Source organism: Armigeres subalbatus, chromosome 3 (genome assembly GCF_024139115.2).
Source record: "Armigeres subalbatus isolate Guangzhou_Male chromosome 3, GZ_Asu_2, whole genome shotgun sequence".
NCBI classification, from domain to species: Eukaryota; Metazoa; Arthropoda; class Insecta; order Diptera; family Culicidae; genus Armigeres; species Armigeres subalbatus.
In genome coordinates, this window is record NC_085141.1 from 304,715,782 (window position 1) to 304,736,113 (window position 20,332).

Below are 20,332 nucleotides of genomic sequence, written 5' to 3' on the forward strand. Positions count from 1 at the left end.
ACAGTGAATAAACATTTTGAACACCAAAAAAATAATCGGATCATGTTAATTTTAATGTTCACTTTTTTCCATACACCTTTATATAGAAGCAATAATAATTAATACTAACCCACACTACGCCGTCCCACGGATCCTCGTGATCCGTAGTGATCGTATGGTGTGCCGTAGTTGCCACCGTACTGCGATCCATACTGATCCTCCTCGGGTGCGCAGTTGGCAGGATCGTCATATTCGGGTCCTGGTCCGCAGTACAGCGATCCTCCCTGCGAGTTGATGCGAGTGTATCGTCTCTGTGGGTAAACCAAAAATCCATAGTTTTGATTCACTTCCAAGAGCTAGAAGCTGTTGTGCACTCACGTATTGATCCTCCTCGGCACAGTTCGCCGGATCGTCATACTCTGGGGCCGGCGTGTAGATACTGCTCTGTCCTCCCTGGCTGTTCTTTCGTGCATACCGGTTCTGGCGTGGCTAGAAATAGGTAAGAATCATTATTCATACATGATACAGAACGGCGATGGCGCGCTTTTTCTCTTCATGCGAAGACTTTGGCGTAGCGTTGGTGGTTGGTAATTGAGAGAAAGAGTGTCGGCGGTGGCGCGCCTGTACTGTACCATTGACTGTGATCCGGAGCGCGAGTGTACGTGGTTCGGCACCTGCATGGCCATGTTCGAGCCCATCGTGCCCATGTGGCCCGGTCCGCCCATGCCGTTCTGATGCGGGAACGTCTGGAAGTTCATCGCCTTGGTGGGATCCATCTCCTCGCGGAATCCGAGCAGGTGGAACGTAGCGTACGGGCAGATTTCGTCTTCCATGCCTGGAGTGGTGAGATTCGGGAGGGAAGCGACGTTAGTTTTCGGCAAAATATGGCGCGAATCGGATCACTCTAATTTTACATGTTAGTATCGATCTTACCGTCTATATGGAGGTGTCAGTATTTGTACCGGATTGTATTTGGCAGTTAGTGATTTTGGGAGATATCAAAGCGACAATTTTGACAAGTAACCAAGAATGAAATTGTTTGATGCAAAAGGAAGATATAACGTCAAGCATTAGACCAAATGTGAGTTAGTTGTGCTACTACTAATTAATTAGTGTTAAGTTAAGGAAGGTGATTTCTACTTTTTAATGAAAAAAGGAGCTTTGAAGATTAACTTTACCGTAGCACGCTGGTGGGTGGTTACATCTTCTCGCCGGAGCTTGAACGTTTTTCAGCTCTTCGTACAGTGGTCGACGGGGGTCCCAGGTTGAGTGGTTGGATTTATTGATAGGATTATGGCCTGATTGACAAATAATAAGCAATTTTGATGTGATGAGGATTGAGTGTTTGCAAATCAGGATTGATAAGGTGTATGATGATGTATCTGATGCAGTACAAAATATGAGTTTAAGAATTATGATTTATAGTGAAGTGGTGATAAGTCGAATTGTGTTGTCTGTAGTTTACTCACTTTATCTTTTCTTGGTTAGAACAGATACTAAAAAATAAGTTATATGAAGTTTTCCAAAAACGATCGGCTAATTTTAATAACACATTTTTGTGTTACTATTTTTGAGTCTGTGATAAAAAATCAACCTATATATGTACTACAGTTAGACAGAGATAAGTATGCAGTAACACTTAAGAAGAACAATGAACTATTGAAATCACTTCACTTACTCACATCTAGGGCAGAATTTTTCTCAATACAAAAAACCTGCAATGCTGAAACTAAATAAAACCTAAATGCATTGTCATATACTTACTGATGACGGTTCCTCGTTTCACTCTATCGCAAGTGTTGTAGTTGGATCCGGGCACTGGAGGCAGTTTACGATTCGGTGGTGCAATGTAGCCAAGCTCATCGCGGATGTCCGGGCGACGTTTGTCCAGCGTAGCAGCGCCGGCAGGTCCCATCGATTGGTTGTACACCACATCGTCTGCGTATACGCGTTGCAGATTCCGTAAACAGGTAAATGAGATTTAAGTGAAGGTTTTGTTGGAAGACAGAAGCCTGCAGGTACTATTCCGTTGTTTTATTTAGGGAAACATGTTGTATACAGAGGTAAATTTTTACATTTATTCTATCCTACTGAATTTTCATGACAATATATTTGATTATATATTTTCCATAAATATTTTATTTTTACATTTGAAATAGGTACAGAAAGGTTTGCTAGTTGGGCTACCAAACAGCCATTTAAAACATGCATTGGCGTCTTGCACACCACGAATAAGGAAGGAAATTTAAAGAATTTCCAAAAATCTTCCAGTAATTCCATTGTAAATTCCTTCAAAAGTTGCTCCGTAGATTCCTTCGAAAAATCCTCCAGAAATTCTTCAAATAGAGAATCCTAAGAATTGCTTCGAAATTTCCCTCAGGAATGCCTTCTGAACTCCCTCCAAGATTTCATTCAGAATTTCCTTTAGGTACTCCTTCGAAAATTTCTCATGAAACCCCCCCGTTTGGAATCCTCCATTTGAGAGACATGAAGGCTTTTTTTTCTTGAAAAGCTCAGTTGCTTCGATGCTAGAGGATTGGAAGCATCCTTCTACGCTTCTCGGTAAAAGGATGCTTCCAATCCTTTCAAAAGTCCTGGAAGCCTCCTTTCAAAAGGCCTGGAAGCCTCCTTTCAAAAGGCCTGGAAGCCTCCTTTCAAAAGGCCTGGAAGCCTCCTTTCAAAAGGCCTGGAAGCCTCCTTTCAAAAGGCCTGGAAGCCTCCTTTTAAGAGGCCCGGAAGCCTCCTTTTAAGAGGCCCGAAAGTCCTATTCAAGAGGCCCGGAAGCCTTCTTTAAAAAGGCCCGGAAGCCTTCTTTAAAAAGGCCCGGAAGCCACTTTTCAAAAGGCCCGGAAGCCTCTTTTCAAAAGGCCCGGAAGCCTCCTTTCAAGAGGCCCGGAAGCCTCCTTTAAAAAGGCCCGGAAGCCTCCTTTCAAGAGGCCCGGAAGCCTCCTTTCAAGAGGCCCGGAAGCCTCCTTTCAAGAGGCCCGGAAGCCTCCTTTCAAGAGGCCCGGAAGCCTCCTTTCAATAGGCACGGAAGCCTCCTTTCAAGAGGCCCGGAAGCCTCCTTTCAAGAGGCCCGGAAGCCTCCTTTCAAGAGGCCCGGAAGCCTCCTTTCAAGAGGCCCGGAAGCCTCCGTTCAAGAGGCCCGGAAGCCTCCTTTCAAGAGGCCCGGAAGCCTCCTTTCAATAGGCACGGAAGCCTCCTTTCAAGAGGCCCGGAAGCCTCCTTTCAAGAGGCCCGGAAGCCTCCTTTCAAGAGGCCAGAAGCCTCCTTTCAAGAGGCCCAGGCCTCCTTTCAAGAGGCCCAGAAGCCTCCTTTCAAGAGGCCCGGAAGCCTCCTTTCAGGAGGCCGGAAGCCTCCTTTCAAGAGGCCAGAAGCCTCCTTTCAAGAGGCCCAGAAGCCTCCTTTCAAGAGGCCCGGAAGCCTACTTTCAAGAGGCCCAAGCCTCCTTTCAAGAGGCCCGGAAGCCTCCTTTCAAGATGCCCGGAAGCCTCCTTTCAACAGGCCCACTCCCCTCCTTTCAAGTCGCCCCGAAGGCCCCTTTCTACTTGCACAGAAGCCTCCTTTCAAGAGGCCCGGAAGCCTCCTTTCCAGAGGCCCAGAAGCCTCCTTTCAAGAGGCCCAGGCCTCCTTTCAAAGGCCTGAAGCCTCCTTTCAAGAGGCTCGGAAACCTCTTTTCAAAGACCCGGAAGCCTCCTGTCAAGAGGCCCGGAAGCCTCCTTTCAAGAGGCCCAGAAGCCTCCTTTCAAGAGGCTCAGGCCTCCTTTCAAGAGGCTCAGGCCTCCTTTCAAGAGGCTCAGGAAGCCTCCTTTCAAGAGGCCCAGGCCTCCTTTCAAGAGGCTCGGAAGCCTCCTTTCAAGAGGCTCGGAAGCCTCCTTTCAAGAGGCTCGGAAGCCTCCTTTCAAGAGGCTCGCAGGCCTCCTCTCAACAGGCCCCCAGGCCCCCTTTCAAGAGGCGCAGAAGCCCCCTTTCAAGAGGCTCGGAAGCCTCCTTTCAAGAGGCTCGGAAGCCTCCTTTCAAGAGGCCCAGGCCTCCTTTCAAGAGGCCCAGGCCTCCTTTCAAGAGGCCCAGAAGCCTCCTTTCAAGAGGCCAGAAGCCTCCTTTCAAGAGGCCCAGGCCTCCTTTCAAGAGGCCCAGGCCTCCTTTCAAGAGGCCCGGAAGCCTCCTTTCAAGAGGCCCAAGCCTCCTTTCAAGAGGCCCGGAAGCCTCCTTTCAAGAGGCCCAGGCTTCCTTTCAAGAGGCCCGGAAGCCTCCTTTCAAGAGGCCCGGAAGCCTCCTTTCAAGAGGCCCTGGAAGCCTCCTTTCAAGAGGCCCGGAAGCCTCCTTTCAAGAGGCCCGGAAGCCTCCTTTCAAGAGGCCCAGAAGCCTCCTTTCAAGAGGCCAGAAGCCTCCTTTCAAGAGGCCCAGAAGCCTCCTTTCAAGAGGCCAGGCCTCCTTTTAAGAGGCCCAGAAGCCTCCTTTTAAGAGGCCCGGAAGCCTCCTTTCAAGAGGCCCAGGCTTCCTTTCAAGAGGCCCAGGCCTCCTTTCAAGAGGCCAGGCCTCCTTTCAAGAGGCCTGGAAGCCTCCTTTCAAGAGGCCAGAGCCTCCTTTCAAGAGGCCCGGAAGCCTCCTTTCAAGAGGCCCGGAAGCCTCCTTTCAAGAGGACCAGGCCTCCTTTCAAGAGGCCCAGAAGCCTCCTTTCAAGAGGCCCAGAAGCCTTCTTTCAAGAGGCTGGAAGACTCCTTTCAAGCGGCCCGGAAGCCTTCTTTCAAGAGGCCCGGAAGCCTCCTTTCAAGAGGCCCGGAAGCCTCCTTTCAATAGGCACGGAAGCCTCCTTTCAAGAGGCCCGGCAGCCTCCTTTCAAGAGGCCCGAGCCTCCTTTCAAGAGGCCCAGAAGCCTCCTTTCAAGAGGCCTGGAAGCCTCCTTTCAAGAGGCCCAAGCCTCCTTTCATGAGGCCCGCAAGACTCCTTTGAAGAGGCCCAGAAGCCTCCTTTCAAGAGGCCCGGAAGCCTCCTTTCAAGAAGCCCGCAAGCCTCCTTTCAAGAGGCCCGCAAGCCTCCTTTCAAGAGGCCCGCAAGCCTCCTTTCAAGAGGCCCGCAAGCCTCCTTTCAAGAGGCCCGCAAGCCTCCTTTCAAGAGGCCCGGAAGCCTCCTTTCAAGAGGCCCGCAAGCCTCCTTTCAAGAGGCCCGCAAGCCTCCTTTCAAGAGGTCCGGAAGCCTCCTTTTAAAAGGTCCGCAAGCCTCCTTTCAAGAGGCCGGGATTTTTTTCTACAATCCTTCAGTTTTTTTGAAAATCCCTTCAGGAGTTCTTCAAAGAACCCTTCGAAATCCTCCAGGAGTTCTTTCAGGGACTCATCTTGGACCTTTCGTCAGGAATAATTTAGAAAAGTATGCAAATAATTCCAAGGATATACTTTTTTAGTGATTCTTTTGGAAAATCCTCTGGAAATTTCTTTGAGAACATTGAAATTCTTTTGCAAGGTTCCTCCAGGAATTGCTTTGAAAAATCGTTAGTAATTTAGTATTTGTTAATACATTCCTTCGCCATTTTGGCGTATTTAATCAAATTTAAGGATAAATATTCAAATCGGTGGGTCACGTGTCCCAGCTCAGCTCCGTCAGTAGAGGCCGCTAAACCGCAAACGCAATACAACGGAACGGCGACGGAAACGGAAAATTTGACAGTTAGCCCATATATTTTCTTTAAAATTTGTCGTTTCCGTCGCCGTTCCGTTGTATTGCGTTTGGGGCTTTAGAGTTAGAGTTAGAGTGTAGCAATTGAAAATCTGGAACGAAAGTAGGGCTGGGCTGGCCTCAGCTCACGTTAGGGCTAGGCTGGCCACGGCTCACGTTAGGGTGGAAACGAAATCTGTGAACAAGCATTAGACTGGAAACCAGCCAAATCGATGCATAAGTAAAAAGTAAGTTAATAAGTATGGACAGAAATTTACCCATACTTTTTGCTAGATCATTGTCTGAGATGATCAGACCCGGATCGATCGGTCTGGCGAGTACATGGGTCGTATGAATGAATAATAGCAAGTTATAGTTTACTACAGTTTGAGTAGTAAACGTCACTAGTGGAGTCACTTAAAAGGAGGCTTCCTTTGGCGCTTGAAAGTATGCTTCCAAGACTCTTGAAATAAGAATTCCGAGCTTCTTGGAGGGAGGCTTCCGAGCCTCTTGAAAGGTACCATCTGAGCTCTTCGAAGGAATACTTCTAACCATTTTAAAAAAGCGGCTTTCGAGGCTCTTGATGAAGGACAGTACATAGAGGAGGCGAATGAACCACGAGTTGCATTAGCTGTTGGGAGAACCATCCATCGTTCTGAATGAAGAAAATTTGTATGCACTGCACAAGCCACTTCAGCCTTAGGTGCCCGCCAGTGTAAACGCGACGAGCGATGCGACGCGACGCGACTCACGTAATAGAATAACAATCATTATCAACAGGCTGTCAAATTGCACTGTCGCGTCGCATCGCACGTCGCGTTTACTCCGGCTTCGTCCTTAGTCTGAAAAAAAATGCATATTATGTACAAGACAAAGTTTTGAATTGAGCCTCTCAAATAAACAAAAGATTTAAAAAACAAAGTTTTGAAATAAAAAATACACAATTATCAAAACTTTATCAATAAGTTTCGATTGGAATTTAAAACGTCCGCCATTACGTATTTTTGACCAGCAAAGTTACCCCTAGGGGTACATGTACCCCAAGTTGAGAACCGCTGATATAGACGAAGGAATAAGATAGAAGGAATAAATTTTGGTTGTTACGCCCTTTTCGATTGTTGGTCTAGATATAGCCTTTTGCAATTGCAGTTTTAAAGACAGTTTCCATTTTTCTAAACTTGTTCACTTGCAAATATGCTAAATATTTGAAAATAATCGAATCATATAATAGGATTTTTGGTAGCATGTCCCTGGTAAGCGTGCTGTTGGGAGAATCTAGAACGCAATCTCACTGTTAGTGTGGTGGTATCGTAAAGGCAACCAATTAAATAGAATCCACGCTCAATAAGAAGTTTTGATTTTCTTAATTTTTTGCATGCTGCCTTTACTCAACGCAAGCAAAACTGCAACTCATCTTTATCTTTCGTATGTTCGAAATCAATATTCACTCGTCCCAAGTAGGCTGAAAAAACATCCACCTGAGAGCCGTGTTGGGGAACAATGGATCAACATTTTATTTATCCTTTTCGCTCGAGACTTTCGCTGGTTTTAATGAGATATTGTGGACATTCATCGTCGTTTTTTGTTGTTTGGCGTCAAAACCAAAAGTAAGCAAGCTGGCTGGTGGAATCATTCTGGTTGGAACTGCAATATATGAAGATTTATAACGATAAATGTGCTCAACCGCAACATATTAGGCCAAGGTTTGAGGCATATACCCTATTTTAGAAGCTAGATGTCAATCCATGAAGTATGACGCACTTGTAGCTTATGGAAAAAATCTACAATTTTTGTGTAAAACATTGCTCGACATCATAGCTACATCATATGTCTTATTTAGAGCTTCATGAAGTGAATTATTCATCTATAATTTTTAAAACGCCAAATGACGTTTCACAATCCTTATCCTTACCTCTCAGTGTCAATTGTTTATCCAACTTCTTCCATCTCTAATACTGTTAATAATTTGTCAGGGAACGATTTATATGTTACATATGCTTACAAGGATTCAATTATACTTATTTAACAACGGAATCAGTACCTACCTTTCAAGAACGATTCTTCACCACTTCAATCATGAACAATTTTTGTGAGAAATCTATTTTATATTTTCCTGGGCCAAAATTAAGCGTGACACATTAAACACAATTGATTATTCTTCACCACCAAAACGAGTAATGTTTATCTGATAATATTTGGCTCAAGTTACAAAATAGACCTCAGAATCGTTATTGTATTATGGCTTCTAAATTTTGTATTATTCTTTTGTATTCAAAATATCACTCAAAATTCACTACCAATTTCCTGCTTTTCTTGTTTTGTCATATGTTCATTTTTACACATTTTTGGGCAAGACACGACGATTATGACGCAAGCAACACATTTTCTATTCTAATAGATTGATCAATCATCATGATCAATATTGGTGATTGTGATTTACAAACACACGTGCTTCTTATTGATAATTTGGTGTTTTTCATTGAGATCGATTTGTGAATAACAAGCACATGTGCATTAAACACGTTTCATTATTCGAAGCAATTTGTAAAAAAAAAACTTAAAATCATTTGACTTATAATTAGGAAAAAAAATGAAAAATAAAATAAATACCAATGTACACTTCTCTATCAACCAAATATGAAAACAGAACACAAGTTGCAAACAGATCGCAAGTGATACCCGGAAGCAGGCGTAAAACGGAAAACAAATGATAATATCAAACCATGGAACCAAAACCTACAATAAACGTCCTTCGGTCCGCAGCGTGGATCGTCGTCCCGTCGGCGTGAGATCGCCACGCAGATCACAAGAACGCCCACCGCCACGACGATGATGGTCGCAATCAGCGGCACCATCACGTTCAGGTCGATCCAGTGCGGGATCCAGGGTGGGTACATGGCCCCGGGCTGGATCGAGCCCAGATTCGGTGCGATCGTACCTGATCGCGCAGGTGATTGTGATTGCGATATTTTTTTTCATAGGTTCGGTTTGCGATTCAACGATTTCAAGTTAGGTGTGTTGGAACATGTGTATTTTTGTATGATAGTTTGTATGACGCACGGTACCGAGAGCAGTGGTAGTAGTATTGTTTGTTCGTAAGGGTAGAAAGAAAGAGAAAAATAATTATACCTTTATTATTGTTGCCTTTGTTACGGAGCACACAAATAACAATAATTGCTATGATAATAACGAGTAAAGCGGCTACGACTGGTACTACAAGGTTCAAATTAGAGAGGATGATTCGGATTGTGTCCTCGGCCGTTAACTCAGGAATATCGCGAGTGGGTGCGATTGTCCCTGAAACAACCAATCAGAAAGAGAGAAGAGAGAAAGTGAAGAAGGGGTATTATTCGATTAGTCGTTTTGGCTTCTTTTTCATTTGGCAGTTTTGTTTTGATAAATTTGCGAATGAGTTCAAAGGCTCATATTTTTTAATGTTTCACTACAAACAGCAACGAAGTGAAATAAGAGAATTTTAGTTCGAAAAGGAACGATTGAGACACAAAAAAGCTGAACATTGTTTAGATGATTGAATTAGATTAGCGAATGAAATCCTAATACAAAGAAACATATAACAAAATAAAAGTTGATAACATCAAATCATAGATTTGCAGAATGCCTAATACATAAATAACAGATAGAACTCTACAGGAAAATCTAACAAGCTAACATCTATAAGAACAGGGATAGCTATGAACTAAATAATCTACAAACATGAGGAGCATACCTAACTAAAGACATTACTGGACAAGGTGTTGATGAATGTATGATCATGATGGAAACGTAAAATAATTCAATAAGCATATATGTAGTAGAACGCTCAATGCACCAATTGAAAATAGTTGAGCACTTTTTGCACAGATGTTTTTTTTTATAGAAATAGAACTTTTTATTTTTAATTGGCATAACAATCCACAACTGGGCCAAACAGTATGACTACTAAACAGTTCCACACTTATTGACAACAAGGTTTTTAGGCCAAGTGAGCATTTATGTATTCATATATCATGTTGGTAGCACAAAATACTATGCCTTTGAAAATCGAAAATATTTCCTTCTCAAAATTCCTTAGACCAGACCTGGATTGAATCTCAGTCCGGCGGAAAATATAATAAAAATGGCGAAGACGATCTCTTTTGCTATTAATTTTACTCCACTCAAATTCGCAGAATAGCTAGATCTAATCAAAATTATCAAAGTTGTTTCACTCCTTCTTGGTGCTTCTTATTTTTTCAAAAACATTTCTCAATTAAAATTTTATTATGGTTAATATGAAGATTTATTATACACGCTTTTCTCGTAGTTCAAAGAAAATATGCTAAATAATGGCATTGCTATCAAATTCTTTTGCACAGTACCGTCTTAGCGGGCTATTGATGCAAAGCCTCTCCTCGTTCAAGTCCTACCGGCAGCCGAATCGTTTTTCGCAATGTTTCATGAAAACCAGAAGCATCGCATCCGCAACGGAACATGTGGCATTTTTGTACACATCATTTAAATTCGCGATGGATGTCTTGTCATTTTATTCCCTAAATATTGCATTTAGTATACCTATGTTTTGTACAAATATGACGGTTGAGTAAACATATTCGGGAAATATTCACGGTGGCATGTGATGTGAGACAACCAAAATGGGGGCGCATTATACTTTACTCTACGATATAGAAACGACCCACCACATGTGGTTTCACCAGGAAACTTTCAGTCAAGAACGAATACACGCATTATTTCGTATCGTTCCTGGATGTAGGGATTCAGCTAGAAAAGATATTCAAATGTACTTGATGGGAAGTGGAACACATCAAATACTCTGGAATATCTTTTAGTACTGGAAGGACAACAACGCACGTAAAACTGAGTTAAGGGTGCTCACTGCTCCGGTTAAACATGAAGTATTGTCTGTAAAGATCTGGTACCGACAATAATGGATTTTAATCCAGAACAGATTATGAGAAGACGGAAGCATGACCAAAAATGATTGATACCAGGATTCACTCTTACAAAACTAAAAAAAAACTAGGAAGTGAGAACCGTTATTTCCAAAAGATCACAAATTTCAAACAGAATAACAACCCGAAGTTTTCGATTGCCGTTTGTAAAGCTCAACATATATAAAAATATCTGATATCTCAAGATTTCAATTCGTATTTTCGGTAAGTTATACTGAGCTAAGGGGACCTACCGTGGCAAGTAAAAGCAGTACAACGGGTTGGCATCAAATCGGACCAGTGAGCACTCGTGACGCCCAATTCGAATCTTGTCATCAGTGCTCCTTCCATTCACGCCATATCATGCGCATTTGAACATTAAATTGCTTTATACATTTTTAAATGCTTTATCATGCGCATTTCAACATTCAATGCGCATTTGTGAGTAAAAAGTAAGTTCCAATACGTATTCATACGGTGAATTTAATCTTTTTTAAGGATCAATGACGATTGCAAATTTTACCACCATTTTTTTTATTCGTCACATTCTAAAAATGCTGCTAAAATTGGTTGTGGCCATCTTTATTGGTTCGGTTATGTGTACCCCTTCTTCTTGTTGACAAATCCGTTCAATATCGATATAGTTGTCAACAAACCTATTTTAATGACGTGTTTATGCAGTATTTTCAAATATTTAGACAAAATTGATCAAAATAATGACTTCAATTCATTTAGTTTGTTTTAAGTACGTCTAAGCAATTGTATATTCACTTTTCTGGAACTACGCGTTGATCGATTTACGCTTCTTCTTCTTATTATTATTGGCATTACATCCCCACACTGGGACAGAGCCGCCTCGCCGCTTAGTCTTCATTAAGCACTTCCACAGTTATTAACTGCGAGGTTTCTAAGCCAAGTTACCATTTTTGCATTCGTATATCATGAGGCTAACACGATGATACTTTTATGCCCAGGGAAGTCGAGACAATTTCCAATCCGAAAATTGCCTAGACCGGTACCGGGAATCGAACCCAGCCACCCTCAGCATGGTCTTGCTTTGTAGCCGCGCGTCTTACCGCACGGCTAAGGAGGGCCCCTGATCGATTTACGCGCAACAAGTTTTATTCGACGTGCAGTTCGGTCTCTCTGTTTTCTATTGAAAGTTCGATATTCCCTGAAGTTATTGAAAAATCATCGTTTTTTTACAGGAATCTCCCTAAAAACAAAGAGGCTGAAAAAAAATAGTTCAATCAGAAATTGCCTTCTGAAGTTATTGAAAAATCATCGCATCTTCCTCCATGATAAATTTTTGAAAAATGGCAAATTGATCAATGAGCTTCGATTGCGAAAGTCGAATAATTGAATCATTAGTTTGAAAAACAACATAAGTCCTTTTTTTCATATTCGAAGCAAAGAGTTAAAACTGTTTTCAAACAAATTACTGCCAAACCTTTCAATTTTTGGGGCACTTACAGTTCGGAAACTGTAATCAATGCGTCTTAATTGCACTACAAACCGTATAGGCATATGTAGTATCACAAGCAAACGAAACATTTTTAATTCATTTTCGATAAAAACATATTGCTTCGTGTTTGATTCAGAGTATGTACTTTTGGACAAGAATTCAGAATATATGGAAAACGCATTTTAGCCAAGAATGTCAGTTATGCAATTTCTCAATTAAACGATTCATGTATACCCATGGCAACTGAAATAACAACCCCTTCTGTGATTAAAAAAAAACCATCGATACTTGCAATACTACGAGATATTATTGCGGGACAATGAGTACCTAAAACTAACGCAAAGTTTAGAGTTGCGAAATTATATATATATATATATATATATTTTTTTTTTTTTTTTTTACTGTAATGTACATATATATCAATTTACATCCATTGTAATGTAAGTCAATGAAGAATATGAAAACCGTCTACCTACAGTGCTATTTTGGACTTTTCTTAACTGATTGTCTATAATCTTCCTTAATACAAGACATAATTGGTGATAGGTGAAATAATCTAAGTTTGTAGTGAATATGAATATAAAATTAAATAAATTAATTCTTTACGTGGTTGGATTACGACTGTGAATTTTGTAGTTCGATTTTCGGATTGGGTATCAGTCATGAATAATAGCGTTGACAATTTGATGAAATAGGCGATAAAATAAAATTGTCAACGCTATTATTCATGATTAACTCTTTACTTTAATTTTAAGCGGTTTTCATTGATTTTTCTTTATTTTTGGTCGCGTTTCCAAGGGAGACACAACCCAGCCACAAAAGTGAAATGTCCAAAAATGCCAAATTTGTAAAATCTCTATTAATAAAAATGAGTTTACATTTCCCTCAAGGCAATACAACTGAAAAGGTAGAACATTTCACTGGGAAAGTTAAACAAATGTTAAAATACTACGTTTTTATGAATTCCAAAGAAAACCTTCAATTTCGAACTGAAATCGATTTAGAGGGCGATGCTGCAATCAACAAAACGATTGACAGTTAGGTCGTAGAAAAAACTAACACGAGCAGGATCGAGCAGGTTCGATTACTGGGTAGGGTAAGTGATCCGATGGTTGTGGGTGTACCAATAGTTGCGGTAATCCATGTTATGCCAAATCTACGAATTAATCGCAGTAATTTACATGACCTTTCGGTTGCTTGACATATTAACACACTTTTCAAAGACAACAGCCACGAAATACATTAAAAATAGGTAATTGTCATTAAAACAGTACAATATTTTTTCGTCTTTGCACCGGTAGTGTTCCTATAGTTGTGAGTCCCATAGAAAAACAATGGTACTTTAATCTCAGATGATAATTATGAATCCTGATTGCAAAAAAAGTAAAATCAATAGCTTTTGGATATATCCAGAAAGTAAGTGGAACAACATATGTATCAGGTTTAAGAACCCAAACAGTGATGGAAAATGCTCTTCCCTTACCTTTAAATATTTCCAAGACCATACTGCCCTAGCTTGCCTCAGTGGTAAATAAAATAAAATTGCTTCCATTTTCGAAAATGTTGCGTTTTTGAAAATATATTCCACGTGTAAAACCGCTCTCATGTAAGGAGGACGATATGCTTCTACCAACCGGACACAAGCCCGGCGTACCCAGCAGCAATTGCTTCCAAATTATATGGAAACTATCCAAATGTAATTCAAACCTGCTTAAATGGACTTATGCTGTTTTTTTAATGGCAAGTACATAAAGGCTTGAAAGTTTTTTTTATTATGGGGCACATAAAATACTGACTATTAACGAGACTTTCAGCCCAATGCTGGCTCGTCTCGTACATAAAATACTGATGAAGGGGTATAAAACGACTTTGTAGTGGTGCATATTCAAGTGGAGCGTTTTGCCCCAGCACTTGTTGGAACCAATTTTTCATCGGTTTTTAAAAAAGCTTTATTACGTGTTGTCTGTAATATTTTCATATGGCAACTCACAGGCAATGCATTTAAGATTTTTTTAAACTAAATATCAAATAACACAAAGTTCACAATGAATTGCGTTGATAAGTAAAAAGTTATTTAAATATTGCATTTAAGACTTTTTTAAACTAAATATCAAATAACACAAAGTTTACAATGAATTGCGTTGATAAGTAAAAAGGGATCGAAGTGTGCCGCGTTCACGAGTGGACGCGATTTTTTTTTCAACCGCTGCAGTTTCTGTCATTTCGTTTTGGCCGGAAAAGTGCAAATATCTGGATTGCAACAAATTGCAACAAAACCAACGGCAGTCTTCCGATAACGTTGTCGTCATTTTGATTGATCTAGCAACTATACGATTGATAAGGACTACAAAAGTGACGAGCAGCTTCGCAGCCGCCGAACCATCCGCACTAGAGCATTGAGGCCACAATTCCGATGGGAGCAAAGTAGGATCAAGTGAGATCAAACGCGAAGCGCAGGAAACATGTTCAAAGGAAGTTATTTGGATGGAGGAGTAACTAATTGGTGAGCACGTTCCAATTATTTCTTCGTCGCAATGGCTTCATAAAAACCTAAAAATTCATTTGAAAAAGTACCACTAAATACGTACAGGGCATCGTTTGCTTCTATTGCTGCGGATATTGTGGGAGTCCCAGGTATTCGGTTCACGCTTTAGTTAGCAACGGTGGCTCTTCTCGACCTTCTACTCCCTGAATAGTTAGTACGAATAAGGGCGTCCTTGTGAAGTTTTGCTGTACCTGTTATGAACAACTAGTACATCCCATTCCCTGCACTTTTTGAAGGAGCCTTTCTTGCTTCAGAAGTGAATCCTTTTTGCAGTACTAGTCTTCGTAACAAAAAGGGCACCATTGCGGAGCATGAGATCTGATTGGCAGATAAAAGTGAGGTTAAAAACGAAGGATCATCATTCGATAAATTGTTGATTGACGCGTTCTAAGCACTGTATCTTGTGCTTAAAATGGAAGAAAATGTTTGATAAGAAAAACCCTGCTTTGATTCTTACAATTGAAGTGATAAGAGAGCGTAAACTTTGATTCCAGTTTTGAAATTGTTCTAAACCTAACCTCACTTTTAATTGCCAATCAAATTATTCGTAGTACTATTTGACCAACACCCCCAGCTGGGTGAGGGATAGAAGATGACACACACACACAATTGCGTTGATAAGTAAAAAGTTATTTAAATATTGCCTTAGGGGTATATTGTACAGTCTTACCCTAAATCAACAGTATGTAAAAAAAGTTTATCCACTCCTTTACCAATAAAAAATCTTTTTGTTTTTCTGATAAAAATCAGTTAAATTTGATGAGTGTTCCTCCATTATTTATCAATTTATGTTTATGTATCAAATTCACATTGCCATACAAAAGGCGTTTATATCTTTTCTTGAAATTGTATGCAATGAATTATGAAAAAAAATAAAAATTATGCGAAAAAAGTTTGTCCACCCCCAAACGGATATTATGATTTACGTATGTTTTACAGAGTCTTGGTGTGTATTCTTCAACATCTTTATATTTAAGCATTGTATCTAGCTGTCATTTAGTGCTCTTGAAGTTTTCGTGCTCAAAATTTCAGTTTCGTTTTCAAAATTGGAAGTAATTTGTTTCAAAATGCCCAAAAAAGTACAAATTTTAATCAGCATTCAAAATTTGTTTATTACACATCATAAAACTGGCAAAAACTTCCATAAATTTGCTGATGTTGTGCAGCTTCCCAAAGCAACGGTCGATAGGATTGTGCAGATGTAAAAAAAGCGTAGTTTTTTTCGGATTTCGAAACAAACTGAAAGCGAGTTTTCCATTCAACTGACATCACAATCCATACTAAATCGTCTTCATAAAAAAGGTCTTAAGGGCAGAGTAACATAATTAATGGTAATGTGATACCTGGAATAATTTGTTTTCGTCAGACGAGAGACGAAAGCAATGCTGTTTGGGTCTGATGGCATAACAAGAAAATGGCGGCGAACCGGCGAAAGTTAAAAAAAGGGTGTTAGCGGCCTGGAGACGAGCCAGCCTCGGGCTGAAAGTCTCCCTAATAAAGACAAAAAAAAAGTGTTAGGTGAAACCGCCAATTGTTGAACGGCTAATTTTGTCGGCCCATAAGAAATGCACGTGCGTTCAACAATAGGCGAAGAAATTAGCCGTTCAACATTTGGCGAATTACCCTAGTGGCCTACAGTCAAGCATGGCGGTGGTGATTCTTTACCAACATTGATTTTTCAACTGTCTAAGACTGTCTAAGTTTAGTACCTTCCATTTAATTCCTTTGTACACATATAAAGCTAAATAACGGGTGGCCACTAAAAAACGGGAATCTCAATACTTCAAATATTTTCTATGAGAACATTAATGCTTTCAGAGAAATAATACCTTATGTGAAAGAATCCTTGGAATATTTAGAAAATTGTAGCCCACAAACTTTTATTTCAGCATGTTCAGTTATAAAACATGCCATCAAAACAGGAAGTACTGTGGCACGCATTGTACAGTACTTTTAAGCGAACAAAGATCGTGGGAAAAGTACACGGTGGACAATATTAAGCGCGAAAATGTTTCGAAAACTGCTAAAGTGTTTTTAGTCTACTGAGCTCCATTGTATACAAAGGTGATTGGAAGGCCAAAGACACGAAGCAACTCATCAATAGGATAAGAAGCAGCATCCGAAAATGGGATCCGTCCAACGGTCATGTGATTACACTACGCCGAAAAGCGGATCACATACCATATACTATTATTCATTAATCTAAGTTTAAATACTAAATACTAAAGGTTTAAATACTAAATCATAATATCTGGTTTACAGTTCGTCTTTGAGTGATAAAACGGCCTACTTTTCCATACCAACGAAATGGGTGCTTTAATGAACATTATGCAACTCAAATGGGTTGCATAATATTCATTATAACACTCATTTGGGTGCTATAATGAAAAACCAACATCAGAAAAGTAGTTACATGATTACATTTTGCTGAATGAGCTTGGGTACAAGCTGTACAATTTTGGTACAAATTTATCAAATTCAAGTCCATTTTTCGTCATTGCAAAAAATAGCGTGTGCAACCGGGGGTCTGATGTTTTGGTTGTGTTTTCGTAGTATGGATGCAGTCTCTTTTCATCTGCTTTTCGTTTATGGAAATGTCGGTGTGGATCGCACCTAGCTCTTTTCTTCCCGTGGTTACGCTTATGGCTGTCAATGCGGAATTTCCAATGCTGGCTACGAAACAAACTGTGGTGGAGGTATACAAGTGTCAGTCCCGTGTGTGCAACTCATTGCCAAACTCGATTTTTTCAGCACTCGTAGTATTTATACGTAGTATAACGTACAACTCGTGTTGAAAAAATCATCTTTTTGCAACTTGTTGCACAAACTACTATTATACAACGTAAACCAGATCGAGCTGTATTTCTATGCAGTTTTCTTCCCGAGCCATTTTTTCCATTACCGCTATTTAGTGGCCACCCGTTATGTAGACGAAGAATCAGGAGGAATAAATTTTGGCTGTTATGCCCTTTTCAAATGTTGGTCTAGAAAACACTCCGCTTTACACACTAACTCGTCTCCCTCTAAAGGAAAAGATCTAGGCTCACTCTCTCTTCTTAGTTCTAGTAGTATCCATCAACTAGTAGGTATCCAATCATGGTTAGAACCATTTTAAAATCATTCAAATTTAGCATCACATTGGTAGGAAATAAAAAAACCGAATGAATAGCATATTTGGGTATACTAAAAATAATATATAGTTCACTGAATATTCAATCATATTATTTAAGTAATAAATTAGGCGATTTAAACACGTCCAGGCACGGCAAATGCTGGGTAAAGCGTACCATTGGTACTTCGCGTACCTGAAGGAATAAAATAGACCCCATCTCGCGGTCCTTAGCCTCTTACCCAGCAACTCCTATCCCTACCTCCCCGCGGTGCTGGCCGGGATACGAGCAACCTTAGGGAAGATCGGGTAATCAACCCCGGTGGGAACTATGGTCGTATGCTGACAGGGAAGGGGGGGTTTGCTCCTCTCCGGAGGTGCAAATCTTATTGAGCGTCTGTTCTCCATGTCAGGATCGGCTCACAACAGCGTCTGTTCTCCATGTTAGGGGCGGCTGATCATCGTCCGAGTGCCAGCGAGGGACTCTAAGTGAAACTGTGCACCATGGTCCACCGGAAATAAGGAGGAATGGTCCTCCGGAAATTTAGGTGGTTTAGTGTCAGGCCCTGCAAACCAGCGTTTAAAAAACATAAGCAACGAACAATCAACAAGAGAGTACGGACCGAAACCATCGGCGAAGACCACTGCGACGAAAAGGGACTAACGATTGGAAACTCGGTTCGTGGAACTGAAAATCTCTCAACTTCATCGGGAGCACACGCATACTCGCCGATGTGCTCAAGGACCGTGGATTCGGCATCGTAGCGCTGCAGGAGGTTTGTTGGAAGGGATCAATGGTGCGAACGTTTAGAGGTAACCATACCATCTACCAGAGCTGCGGCAGCACACACGAGCTGGGAACAGCTTTCATAGTGATGGGCGATAGGCAAAGGCGCGTGATCGGGTGGTGACCGATCAACGAGAGAATGCGTGCAGGTTGAAAATCAAAGGCCGGTTCTTCAACTTCAGCATAATCAACGTCCATAGCCCACACTCCGGAAGCACTGATGATGATAAGGACGCATTCTACGCGCAGCTGGAACGTGAGTACGACAGCTGCCCAAGCCACGACGTCAAAATCATCATAGGAGATTTGAACGCTCAGGTTGGCCAAGAGGAGGAGTTTAGACCGACTATTGGAAAGTTCAGCGCTCACCGGCTGACGAACGAAAACGGCCTACGACTAATTGATTTCGCCGCCTCCAAGAATATGGCCATTCGCAGCACCTACTTCCAACACAGCTTCCCGTATCGGTACACCTGGAGATCGCCACTGCAGACAGAATCACAAATCGACCACGTTCTGATTGATGGACGGCACTTCTCCGACATTATCGACGTCAGGACATATCGTGGCGCTAACATCGACTCTGACCACTATCTGGTGATGGTTAAACTGCGCCCAAAACTATCCGTCATCAACAATGTTCGGTACCGACGACCGCCGCGGTACGACCTAGAGCGACTGAAGCAACCTGATGTCGCCACTGCATACGCGCAGCATCTCGAGGCAGCGTTGCCGGAAGAGGGTGAGCTCGATGGGGCCCCTCTTGAGGACTGCTGGAATACAGTCAAAGCCGCCATTAACGACGCAGCGGAGAACAACGTCGGGTATATGGGTCGAAGTCGACGGAACGATTGGTTCGACGAAGAGTGCAGACAGGTTCTGGAGGAGAAGGACGCAGCGCGGGCGGTCGCGCTGCAGCAAGGTACCCGGCAGAACGTGGAACGTTATAGACGGAAGCGGAGACAGCAGACCCGCCTTTTTCAGGAGAAGAAACGCCGCCTGGAAGAAGCGGAGTGCGAGGAGATGGAACAGCTGTGCCGTTCTCAAGATACACGCAAGCTCTATCAGAAGCTCAACGCATTCCGCAAAGGCTTCGTGCCGCGAGCCGAAATGTGCCGGGATAAGGATGGGAGCATCTTGACGGACGAACGTGTGGTGATCGAAAGGTGGAAGCAGCACTACGAGGAACATCTGAATGGCGCTGAGAGTACAGGCAATGAAAGTCAAGGCAGCGGAGGAGATGACTACGTCAGTTCAGCGGACGATGGAAGCCAACCAGCCCCTACCTTGAGGGAAGTTAAGGATGCCATTCAACAGCTAAAGACTAAAAAGGCAGCTGGTAAGGGTGGTATCGAAGATGAGCTCATCAAGATGGGCCCGGAAAAGCTGGCCACTTGCCTGCACAAACTGATAGTCAGAATCTGGGAAAACGAACAGCTACCGGAGGAGTGGAAGGAAGGGGTTATATGCCCCATCTACAAGAAAGGCGACAAACTGGAGTGTGAGAACTTTCGAGCGATCACCATCCTTAATGCCGCCTACAAAGTGATATCCCAGATCATCTTCCGTCGTCTGTCACCATTAGTGAACGAGTTCGTGGGAAGTTATCAAGCCGGCTTCGTTGACGGCCGCTCGACAACGGACCAGATCTTTACTGTACGGCAAATCCTTCAAAAATGCCGTGAATACCAGGTCCCAACGCACCATCTGTTCGTTGATTTCAAGGCGGCATACGACAGTATAGACCGCGTAGAGTTATGGAAAATTATGGACGAGAACAGCTTCCCTGGGAAGCTTACCAGACTGATCAAAGCAACGGTGGATGGTGTGCAAAACTGTGTGAAGATCTCGGGCGAACACTCCAGTT

The 20,332-nt window shown here is 41.9% G+C and overlaps 1 protein-coding gene across 1 annotated transcript in view; it reads right to left on the reverse strand.

Annotated features, from left to right (window-relative positions):
- LOC134225076 (cell adhesion molecule Dscam2) overlaps positions 1–20,332 on the reverse strand; it is a 246,615-nt gene that overhangs the window by 25,535 nt on the left and 200,748 nt on the right. Inside the window, exons 17-22 of the mRNA XM_062704860.1 lie at positions 8,372–8,569; positions 1,744–1,917; positions 1,158–1,277; positions 612–814; positions 358–468; positions 110–290 (exon numbers count right to left, since the gene is read on the reverse strand). Of these exons, the coding sequence (XP_062560844.1) occupies positions 110–290; positions 358–468; positions 612–814; positions 1,158–1,277; positions 1,744–1,917; positions 8,372–8,569 (987 nt within the window). The remainder of the gene's footprint in view (positions 1–109; positions 291–357; positions 469–611; positions 815–1,157; positions 1,278–1,743; positions 1,918–8,371; positions 8,570–20,332) is intronic.